Here is an 11,436-nt window from a genome sequence, read left to right on the forward strand (position 1 = left end):
CTCATATTCTAAGGTAAATCTAACTTCCCTCTCTGCTTGATTCAGCTCATCACTATTCAGCCTGCCCTACCTGCTTCAACTTGATGTTCCACTGCTACGTGTGTAATCCCTTGGATGGATGCCTTTTTCATACTTCTCATGTGTCCCTGGGCCCATTCCCAGTGTTCTCCTAGACAATGGGGACCAGGTATGAATTCTCCAAGGTCCCAGTAATCACCCCAGCTTGAAGTATACACTCCTTAATACATCCCCCCACAGGGATTTGCAATCAGGCTTTTCACTTTAGACTTTTTAATATTTCATACAGCGATTATGGTGCATTCAGGAACCCAACCCACCAAACCCCACTAGGAGGGCTCCCACCCCTGCCCTCCCACCCCATTTCAGGGCCCCAGGGCTTAGGGTGGAGCAAGGGGAGGTAACCACCCATCCAGGAACTGACCCCAGAGACTGTCCCTGCCCTGTCTCACCCTCCCTAGGGGTAGGAAGCAACACCTGGGCACAACCCCTCACATACCCCTCTGACCCTGCTTGTGTACATATATACACTATGGCTCCTCACTGAGTTGGTCAGTTCCTAGCAGGGCCCCTACTCAACAGCACCGAGTGGGATGGGAGCAGGAGGGCTGGGCTGGGGAGACCCTGAGAAGGAAGGAGGCCCCGGCTATGGGACTGCAGGAGGGAAAGAGTGGGGCCCCCCACCTTGTCCATTTCCCAGAGTCTCCGGTAGTCCCCAGATCCCCCTGCAGCTGAGGATGGCAGGCGGGGGTAGGAAGGCGAGTGGCTGTGGCATGCTTTCCCATAGCCGATCCCAGGGTCTGGTGATGGTCAGGGTTCCAAATAGGGGCTGTGTCCCTGCCTCTGAAAGGCTGGGAGCGGGGCTTCATTGCACAAAATACTGTGGGAGGGCCACACGCAGGGGGTGGGGCCCAGCCAGTCTGTATACAGAGATATTGCATTTAAAAAAATGAAAACCTCATTTAAAATAATTAAAAAAAAACAACAATGAATGAAACAAACAAACAAACAAACAAACAAAAAAGCTCACACAACATGAGGCAGGTGGGGCAGGCAGGAAAGCAGGCACAGGGGATGCCTCAGACCCAAGGCATCACCACCATCTTGTCTGAGTTGAGATCCCCAGCCTGGGCTAGCTCCGGAACCCTGGCTGGCCGTGGGGTAGTGGTCCTGGGTAAGGTCTGATGAGGAAGGGTAGGCCTGGCCTCAGTGTGGGAGGCTGGCACGGCCATGCTGTCCGCCGGCAACTACTGAGACAGAGACAAACAGACAGGCAGACCAGGTAAAGGAGTGATGAGAGCTTTGTTAGCACCCAGCAGACAGGCCAATGGGTGGGTTGACAGGCCAGTGGTCGGGTGTTCGAGTGGGCAGCAGGGGACAAGTGGGCAGGCGAACATGGCTCAGGCAGGTAGGCAGGCAGCAAGCAGGGATGATACAGTTGGGGGCTGCCCTGTGAGGGGTGTGGCATCCCTCCAGCTGCTGCTTGCTGGGGCCTCGGTCTGTGGCTTAGAACTCAGCTTAGAATTCGGTGTCCACCACGCGGAAAGCTGGCCTGCCTGCGGGGGAAAGCAGAGCGGATGGCTGTTGTTGGGCAAGCAGGTAGGTGGAGAGGGCAGGGGGAAGACAAGGGGTCACACCTACCTGAGTCAGGCATCGACGAAGACCGAAGGTTGGCCTCCTTTTGTAGCTGAATCTCCTTTAGTGCAAATATGGAAGTAGCTGTGAGTGGAGAAGACACAGAAGTGGAATGACCCACGGAGCCATCCAGGACCAGCCCCCATATGATCCCATTGGGGGAATTAGAAAAAGTTGCCCCTTCGAGAGGCTTGACTTTCATATGTCAAATAATTCCACATACAAACCAGCTACAACTAGGGAAGATGGAATATGGACCATTACATGATACAAAGAAATCATTATTAATTTTGTCAAGTATGCTAATGGTATTGCAGTTACCACCTGTTAAGTCTAGGTGAGGGACGATGTTTTGGGATTTGATTTATATATTAATCTAGTGGGGAGACAGGGAAAGTGGGCCAATTTTTTTAGGTGTGATAATACTGTTATGTTTTAAAAAATCTATTAGAGGTATATGCTGAAATTATTTATGGATAAATATGATATATGGGATTGGATTTGATTCAAAATAATCAGAATATAGATAAAACCAGATTGGCCACAAATTGATGACTTGTTAGAGTATTTAGGGACTCATTATTTTGTCCATTATATTTAATTTGAAAATATCCATATTAAAAAGTTTTTAAAAGCCAGATATAAAAAGAGAACATTCTGTGTGATTCTATTCCTATAAAGTACAAGGACAGGGAAAACTTATTTATGCTTTTAGAAGTCAAAATGGTAGTTGAGGTGACCAGGAATAACTAAAGGAGATACAAGGGAGCTTGGGGGCAGGAGGGTTCTAACGTTCTGTTTCCTGATCTGTGTACTGGTTACATGGGTGTGTTTAGTTTGGAAAATTCACTGTACTGTATACTTAAGATTTGTACGTATTTAGCATATATAAGGAAATGTCTACTTAAAAAAAGATAAAGGGCTATTGCATCTATTTTTATGTATGTTTGAAAACTTTCATGAAAGGTAAAAGGAAACGAAAACTAAAAATTAAGTTTTTCATAATAAACACAACCCATCACATATGTGATCGAGGATATCCCCCTGCTTGAGACAGCATAGCCAGAACCCTACACAACCCACCCAGCTGTCCCCAGCAATCCTGTTCCCCACAGTCCCTGCACTGGCTGGTCCTTTCCCTAGCTCCACTCACTGTCAGGAAGTTTGTGGATCCGCTCCCCCAGATGGAAGAAGAATGTATGTTTCATGGCATCCTCCGCAGAGATCCGATTTCGACCCTCAAACTGAATTGAGAGGGAGGGGAGTATTAGAATCTTCAAGGAGTAGGTCTCTCTTCCTGCCCATCTCAGACCCTATGGTGGGGGGGTCTTTGTTCCCCCACACCTGGAATCCCTTACCCCCAAGGCTGACCCAGGAAGGTGGTCTCACCTGCAGCAGCTTGGTGAGGAGGTCAGCCCCGTCGCTATCAACTCTACCACAAGGACAAGGAGAACCTGCTTTAAACTGAGTTTGGGCACTCTGGCCCCTAATGCCCATGTGCCCCACCCACCAGCCTCACCGGGGTGCATGGCTCAAAAGGGACTCGGCTCGGTACTTGGGGTAGTTGTATGTCTTAAACTCCTCATTGGACAGGATGCCTGGCCATGTGTCCTCAGTTGGGGTTCCTGGCAGGAAGAGGAGTTAACATGTCACAGGTCCTCCCTGCATGTACCCCCAGCTCCTAGGGCTCATGCCTCCTCACCTAAGATGCGGAAGATGAAGTGCAGCTGTTCCTCCACTGTGGAGCCTGGGAAGAGCGGCCGGCCTGTAGCCATCTCATAGAAGATGCAGCCCACACCCCTGGGCAGAGAGGGCACAGTCAAAAGGCAGGCAGTTGGCTGCGTGGCTGTTATGACCAAACCACCCCCTTTATCACACATCCCTTGCCATACTTCCACCTGTCCTCACCACATGTCAATCTGGGTGGAGTAGTCTGTGGACCCAAGCAGGATGTCAGGTGGCCGGTACCACAGTGTCACCACCTCATTGGAGTATGTCTTTGTCGGGATTGACTTGGCCCGTGCCAAGCCTGGGAAGCAGAGAGGAGAGGCAACCAGAATGAGGAGGTTGTGGGCAAGTCTGGGGAAAGTGCAGCTGGGACTGAGGGCATCCTAGGAAAAGTCTGGAAAGGCTGAGGGGAATGAGACTAAGTGGTCACGGGGAGCAGGAAGGCTGGGATAGTAAGGCTGGAAGGGGGAGGCTGGCAGTACCGAAGTCAGCCAGCTTGAGCTCTCCCCTCTCGTTGATAAGCAGGTTCTGGGGCTTGAGGTCTCGGTGTAGCACCTTCTGCCGGTGGCAGTAGGCCAGGCCACGGAGCAGCTGGAACAGGAACAGCTGGGGACCCAGGAATGGCAGGCAGAGGTCAAAGAGTATCCACGAGCCCAACCCCCAGCAGGCACTGCTCCCCTCCCAAACACAGACACTGAGCCCAGAGCCTTGTTACACACACAAGAGGACAGGGTCCCAGTGCCCTCCAAGGGCTCCCAGAAAAAAAAGCCAAATGGGAAAAGTCCATTTCTGGGAGATTTGTGAGGTGGAGTGGGTGAGGGCCCCCCTTCTGCCCCTGCTCCCTGCCCTATACCCACTTTCACGTTCTGCATGTTGATGACATTCCCACAGTCATCCAGGTACTGCTTCAAGTCCTTGTCCTGAGGAGAGAAGAGGTGGTACAGCAACGAGGGTTACATCCTGTGGCTCCTGGCCATCTTGCCACCTCCCACCCTGGGACCCACTGCTACCCAACCTTACCAGGTACTCAAAGACAAGGGTGAGGGACTTCTCCGTGTGGATAATGTCATGCAGCGTAACGATGTTGGCATGTTTGAGGTCCTTGAGCAGAGACACTACAGGAAGCATGGGAGTGGGATGAGGGAAGAGTCAAGGTCCCAGCCTCAGCATAAATAGGGATGAGCCCAGGGTTTCTTTCTTTCCCAGGCACTTTGGGGTACTGCCTCACAGCCAAAGGCTCTAACCCACCCTATGCCAGAAAGAAATTGTGTCTCCGTGTTCTACACGTGGAAAATAAGGCTCAGAGTATCAAGCAAGAACCTGGGATTACAGCCCCAGGCTCGTGACACCTGATCTTCAGTCTGTTTTTAGTTTCTGGGAAGGGGCCTTGCTCCAACTTTCAGTACACGGGCCTGCAGCATTGTGTGAAATTGGGTTGGCACACTCAAATTCTGTGCAATTCAAATCCATTCCATGTGATATTCTGACTAGAAACTGTTGTGGCAAGTAACTGGTGAGCACTTTCAGGGATGTTCCCAGAACCAAAGCGAGTACCTGGTTTGCAATTCATCTGCCTTTTCTCCAAACAGGAATGAAATTCTGGTTACTCTGATCATTACCTGAATATGTGGGTGACAGACACTCTCATGAAGGCCAGAGTATTGAGGGTGGGGGGATCTCAGAACCCCCAGTCTCTATTCTCACCATGGAGTGCGTGTGTGTGTGTGTGTGTGTGTGTATGTGTGTGTGCACCATGGGGAGAGTCCGAGAAGCCTGGGGCACATGGGATATGGGTCTATACCTTCCCGGATGGCGGTGCAGGGTGCCCCCTCTTCATGTTCCAGTCTGATCTCCTTGAGTGCTACAAGGTTGTCTGTGAGCTTGCTTTTGCCTTTGTAGACTGTGGCATAGGTACCCTAGAGTGTGAGGAAGTATGACAGGAGAGGTGCTAAGAGATTGCAGGGAGTTTCTACTGACCCCCATTCCCTCCATGGGCCTCCTGGCTATCTCTCTCACCTCACCCAGCTTGTCCAGCTTGATGTAGGTCTCCAGTTTCCCAAAGCCAATCTCAGACTGTAGATTAAAGGAGGCAGGTTGAAGCAGGCTCAGGGGAAGGGACTGGGAGAGGTGGAGGAAAGAACAGGAACAGAATATGCTCACCAGGCTGACACGCCGGAGGCGGCGGCTGAGGGGCTTGTCAAAGATGGGGCTATTGAGAGTCAGCTTCTCAAGGTAGCCCTCAGGCAACCGGATGTCAGCTGGTAGCGACAGGCGCTTGTTGATGTCCTAGCATGCAAGACAGGAGAAACAGGACCATGAGCTCCAACTCTTCAGGTCCAACCCCTTTTCCACCTCATCTACCACTGGGACAGGGGGTTAAGCACCTCGGTGGAGATCTTGCGTGGGGGATGGTTGCGCATGCGCACCCTCACTGGAGACTGCACCTCATCCGAGGATGTGGCTGAAGCCTGGTCACTCTCCCCATCAGACCCAATCTTCAAGTCCTCGTGCACAATCTCTGGTGGCAGGGAGAGGGGGAGGGCAGGCCACATGGGGTCAGGAACCCCAGGACACCTCCACCCCCACACAACACATTCCATCATCACATACATGTGTGCACATGGCCCCCGGAGCAGCCTGGAGTCCCTCAGAGAGAGGATAGTGGGGCCCAGGGAAGCTCAAGACAACAAAAGGCACCCAGTGGAGCACCCCATTCCAAGATCAAGCTGAGGCTGTAGCTGACCCAGAGCCAGTAGGTAGGTGGTATCAGAGGTAGCTAATGGGCCTGGGAAGGCCCGGAAGGCCTGAGGGGACCCCTGCAGAGTACAGGAGAAGGGCAAAGGGAGCCTTGGGGCAGCTGAGACAGTCAAGGCACCTTCCTCCCCCTAGGGCCTGGGCATAAAGCCAAGGAAAGGGGCACAGATGGACAAACAGACAGAGGGTATTGAGAGGGCATGGGAGATAAAGGAAAGAACAGAGTACATGGGGGGTAGGGAAGGGAAGAAAATAAAGGAAAATGAAAATAACACAAGTCTAAGTCAAAGGAACTTGGCCAGGAGGTAGCACCTGGGAACCAGCCTGGGGGCAGGGGAGAGGGAGCAGTTAGTGGACTCACCTGGTGCAGAGCTGAGTGGGCCTCGTCCAGAGCGAGGGTCCCCAGGGGCAACACGTGTGGGGACCTCTCCAGGGTCACTGCCACCACCACCACCACTCTCATCCAGGCCTATCTGCTCAGGGGCACCATTGGTCTTGTCTATGCCTCGCCCACCTCGGAGTGTCATTGACAGCTGCCGTTTGATCTTCTTCATCCGATCCATGGCGACCTGATCAAAGGGCATGAATGGGAATGGGTCTCACATGAGCATCTGCTTGACCACCATGGGTTCCCTAAAACCCATGACAACTTAGTGGGGGGTACTGACATGAACTTATGTCAGGGGCCACCCAACCACTATGGACCCCTGGAACCACTCAGGATTTCTGGAAACCCATAGCCAGCCCCTTGGGACCCTGCTCCTAAGTAGCCCACCTGGGTCTTCAGACTTGGGTGGCTGGCTGAGGGCAAGGGCGGTGGTAGATTGTTGGTTTCTGGTGGGGCAGCTTCACCGTGGGAGCAGAGGACTCCAGAGGTGGTGTTCTTGGGTGTAACACGGATGGGCCCAGCCATAGATGGGACAGCGGACTCACTGAGAACCGTGGGGCGACTGATACGGCCCCGGGCACAGCCATAGAATGGCACGTTCCGCTGGCACCAGCCCCACATCACCCCCAACTGCTTAAGCAGTGCCTACAAGGACCCTCTTAACTTCCCCAGTAACCATCGTTGTGGCAACTAGTGGACCACCCCACTGGTCTAGCCAGGTAGGGGGTTCCGGGGGGAGGGTCCTGTCCAGACCCAACCACTGGGTGGGATTTGTGGGGGGGGCTCAATGCACATCAGCTGTCCTCAGGTCTACTGGAAGGGTCTGATTGGCTTAGAACCCCTAGGGTCTAGCCGAGACTTTTACAAGCCAGGTCACATTTCTCCTTACTTGAGAAGGTACCAGATCTCCCTTATTACCCCAAATAAATGCCCTGGTCCTCATGTGGCTCACAGGTCTTTACCCCATTGGCCCCTCTTACCTCTAAGCCCCACCTCCCCCTTGATCATTCCTAGTTGCTGTTATGCAACCACACCCAGCAGAATCCCACCTCAGGGCCTTTGCACTGGTCATTCCCACTACCTGGAACATCCTTCCCCCAAATTTCAAAATAGTTCACTCCTCTTCCCCTTTAGGCCATTGCTCAAAGGTCACATTTTTTAAGAGGTCCCCATAAATAGCCTTATTTAAAACTCAACCATCCCTCACCTTGGCAATTATCCCCCCAGCACTCATCACCTCCTCAGAAATGACACCACCTACTTATTGGTTTCTTTATTCTGTACTGTCTATCTCCTCACTGCCACAACTAGAAGATCAGCTCTGCCAGGGTAGATTTCTGTTTAGGTCACAGCTATATCCTGAGGACCTGACACAGAGCAGATGCTCAAAAAATGCTCATGGCAGAAATGAGTGAATCAGGGGACTGAGGACCTAGGACTAACCTCTGCTGAGGTGGTGAATCCCTGCTACTCATGAATGACCCCAAACAAGGTGGCCCAGTGATGCTGGCATGAACGGGAAGATGACCTAGATGGGCTGCTGGAGGGAATGGGGCCACTAAAAGGCTTAGGCTGGCCTTCTTCTGCTTCCTCCTGGGCACTGGGCCAGCAAGGAGGGGGAAAGACCTGGCCCAGGAACCATCTGGACTCACAGCAGGGCCTAAGATGGCCCTGGGCCCAAGGGAAGTAGAGCTAGATAGGAGGTCGAGGATGAGGCTTAGGGCTGGATTCGAGGAGAGAAATGGGTCATCTGTTACCATGAAATCAGGCGATTACCCTAGCAGTTCCCACCCCTGGCTTCACTGCCCCCAGGAGGGGTAGAGAGACCAGTATAGCAGAAAGACCTCAAATACAGGATGAGGTCATCTACAAAGAACCCAGAATAACAAGAAGAACAAATTCCAACCTGGGAGGCTGAACACTAGACCTAAGGCTGAGGAAGGTGAAGCATGGCCAGCTCCCAAAGATTACCTTGTGCCCCCATATGGCATAGATACCTAGTTGCTTTGCATGTTGTGACAAGGAATGGGAGGAGAGGCTGCGGGGTACTGTAAGTAGAGTTGAATGGGAGATGGGGAGAGAAGCAGAAGGAGCCATGGGTCCATGATCTCTAACTGGAAACTCCAAGGGTGGGATGTGTTCCAGAATTCAGTTTGGGGGGATTTTAGGAAAATGGGGTATAATATCTGTGTACCACTAAACACTCACAGTGGGCAGGGGGTGCCCAGCCAAGCCCCTGTGAACAGAGACACTTGAACATTTATATGCAGCAAGATTTTTAAATATTATCATTTCAGTTGTCTGAGTTTTTTGGATTTCGGAATAAGGAGGGAGGAAGAAGCTGGACGTACAACTTCACCTCAAAAAGGGCACATGCCCTTCCTGATCCCCAAGGACACACACCATCCTCAGACTACTCTCATACTCAAGGATACTTGCCACTCCATACTACACCAACCACTAAGAACTCAGTCATCACACTCTACTGCTCCCATAAACACAAACCTCCTCATTCTGTCCTGATTGCCATTAGCACACACTAGGACCCTCAAGAAAGCCTCACTACATCTTAACTCCTATTAGTACTCACTATTTCCCCATTTATCTCCTTATCAGCATTCAAAGCTGTAAAATATCACCTGAACCCTGTTAGCAGACACTCAGCCTCCTGCAGGTTGCTCTTGCCACCATTCTTGGGACCGTCCTTGGCCTAGCTGCAGGTTAACTTCTCCATAGCACTGACCCCCCCCAACTGTTCCCCCTCCATGATTCTGACCTCTATTAACATGCACTTGGGGCGCTTTATAGCTGACCCACATTAGCAGCCACTGGACCTTCACACTGCCCTGCATCCCATTAACCCAAAGTGAACCTTGCAGATAAGATCCCTGACCAGTTTGCCCACACTCAGGCCCCTTCATCGCTATGACCATCATTACACACATTCCATTCCATTCCTTCCACTACCCTGTCCCCTCCAAAAGTTGGACCTTCACTCCACCCTGACCTCTATTAGCATGCACTGGGTCTCACAGTCCTGCCTCCCTATTAGCACACTCTGAATCCTTACTCAGCCCTATTCCTCAGGGACACACAAACACACTGTTCTATAATGGCCTGACCTTCATTAGTGCACACAGGTCTTCATTCAGCCCTGACCCCTATTAGCGCATTCTTCAGCCCTCCATGGCTCTAATCCATTTTAGCACACCTGACTCATCACATACTCCTGTCCTCTGCTTCAGCCCCTCTACAGCTATAACCCCTGTTAGTTCACACTTAGATCCCTTCATAACCCTGACCCCCCCTTATTACCTTGTTACACACTAAATCCCCTCCACAGCTCTACCCCCATTAGCACTTCCTGGGAACTCATGGACAGTCTTCACAATGTTCTGATGTTCATTAGCATATCCCAGACCGCGCACTGCTGATTCTCCCCCCAATGGCACACACTTAAGTGCCTCTATGGCTCTAAACTTACATTAGCCGTTACTAGAACTTCATATATTACCCTGCCCCTTCCTAGCATGTCCTGGAGTCTCACAGTTCCTGTGTTCATGGACACACTCACTCCATCTTGACCCTTAGTGCACTGAGCCTCTTAACAGTCAGTGCAAAGGCACTTCCCTCGCCACCACCTCTTCCCCCCCTTCCCCCTCCTCCCCACACATATACACAATTCTCACACCAGCGCTTGCTCCTCCTGCCCCATTATACAACCTCAGGTCCCTCCACCACTCTGACCCCATTAGCATATACTGGGCCTCACACTACCCAGACTTTTATTACCACAACCACACACCCTCTACAGCCATGACCCCCATTAGCGCACACACAATCCTGCAGTCCTTCAACTACTTGCCCTCCATAAGCACAACCTGTATTCTCACACACCGCAGCCCTTTATGGACAAACATACAGCATTAACACCATCCCGATCCTCATCACCACACAGGAGGCCTCAGAGCCCTGATCCTATTAGCGCACATTGTGATACCTCTACTACCCTATCCCCTATTAATACACATTGGGCCTCTCTACAGCCATAACCCCTATTAGCATATCTTGGAACTTCTCCAACACCCTACCCCTTTTATACACCCTCAGGTGCCACCGCCTGCCCTGCATTCCCCCTTCCATTAGCACACATTGGGCCTTAAACCTTACACAGCCATAAGGCTTATTACTACATGCTTCAACCCCTGCACAGCTCAGGTCCCCTTTAGCAAACCTCGAATCTTTCACCACTCTGCTACCCACTTACACACCCTCTGGTCCTTCGATCACCCTGCTCCCCATTAGCACCCATAGCACTTCCCATCCCCAGCTCCCAGGAGGGACCCAGGGCGGGGCCAAGGTCAGGGAGGCCCCAAATGACCCCCCGCCCCGGTGCATTCTGGGAAACTCGTTGGGGGAGGGGGCACCTGCCAGCCCTGCAGCCCGGACCCCCGGGCGGTGCCCGGGCTTGGGTTAGCTCTGTAGGAGATGGGGCAGCCCCCACCCCACGACTCGGGGACGCGCTCACCGGCGGGGGCGCGCGAGCAACCTCAGAGCCGCGGGGCCGGCGCGGCGGCGCCTGGGGCGGCGGCCCGGGTTGAGGCCGCGCGACCTCCTCCTCCTGTTCGCCGCAGGCGCCCGTCCCAGTAGTCTTCGGCCATGGCTGCTGGGCCCGGGCCGCCGCCGGCTGAGGAGGAGGAGGCGGCGGCGGCGGCGGTGGCTGAGGCGGAGGCGGCGTCCCGCTCAGCCGGCCATGAGCTTGGCCTCTGCGGGCGATGCCCCCGGGCTCGTTGGCGCCGGCTCGAATCCGAGTGCTCACGGCGGCTCGCGGCTCGGAGCCGACTGCTCGCGGAGACGCGGCGGATCCCAGGGCCGAACAGCCAACGGCCCAGCTGCCGCGCGCGCCGCGGTCC

The 11,436-nt window shown here is 53.0% G+C and overlaps 1 protein-coding gene across 4 annotated transcripts; it reads right to left on the bottom strand.

Annotated features, from left to right (window-relative positions):
- Positions 1–274: 274 nt before the first annotated feature.
- On the bottom strand, positions 275–11,436 carry CDK16 (cyclin dependent kinase 16). 4 transcript variants are annotated; one of them, XM_045538509.1, is made up of 16 exons: positions 11,052–11,436; positions 6,497–6,704; positions 5,766–5,899; positions 5,542–5,667; positions 5,398–5,454; positions 5,183–5,297; positions 4,402–4,496; positions 4,239–4,301; positions 3,864–3,987; positions 3,562–3,682; positions 3,356–3,453; positions 3,173–3,278; positions 3,043–3,085; positions 2,807–2,897; positions 1,660–1,737; positions 275–1,268 (listed from the first exon to the last, which is right to left on the bottom strand). In XM_045538509.1, exons 2-16 carry the CDS (start codon positions 6,696–6,698, stop codon positions 1,225–1,227), a joined length of 1,497 nt encoding a protein of 498 aa, XP_045394465.1. In that variant the 5' UTR covers positions 6,699–6,704; positions 11,052–11,436; the 3' UTR covers positions 275–1,224. The 4 variants fall into 4 exon arrangements, with proteins under 4 accessions (XP_045394465.1, XP_045394466.1, XP_045394463.1 ...); XM_045538510.1 differs by having other exon boundaries at positions 275–1,574; XM_045538507.1 differs by lacking the exon at positions 11,052–11,436 and adding an exon at positions 6,911–7,076.

The sequence above is a fragment of the Lemur catta genome, chromosome X, assembly GCF_020740605.2.
Source record: "Lemur catta isolate mLemCat1 chromosome X, mLemCat1.pri, whole genome shotgun sequence".
Classification (NCBI taxonomy): Eukaryota; Metazoa; Chordata; class Mammalia; order Primates; family Lemuridae; genus Lemur; species Lemur catta.

What these genes read in the sequence shown, in the direction of transcription:
- CDK16 (XM_045538507.1), bottom strand. Translation starts at nt 7,048, where the DNA reads ATGGCTGGGCCCATCCGTGTTACACCCAAGAACACCACCTCTGGAGTC. An exon ending in CCCTTGTCTTTGAGTACCTG is followed by an intron (nt 4,302 to 4,401) that starts GTAAGGTTGGGT and finishes TTCTCTCCTCAG; the next exon opens with GACAAGGACTTGAAGCAGTA. An exon ending in GCTCAAGCTGGCTGACTTCG is followed by an intron (nt 3,683 to 3,863) that starts GTACTGCCAGCC and finishes TCTGCTTCCCAG; the next exon opens with GCTTGGCACGGGCCAAGTCA.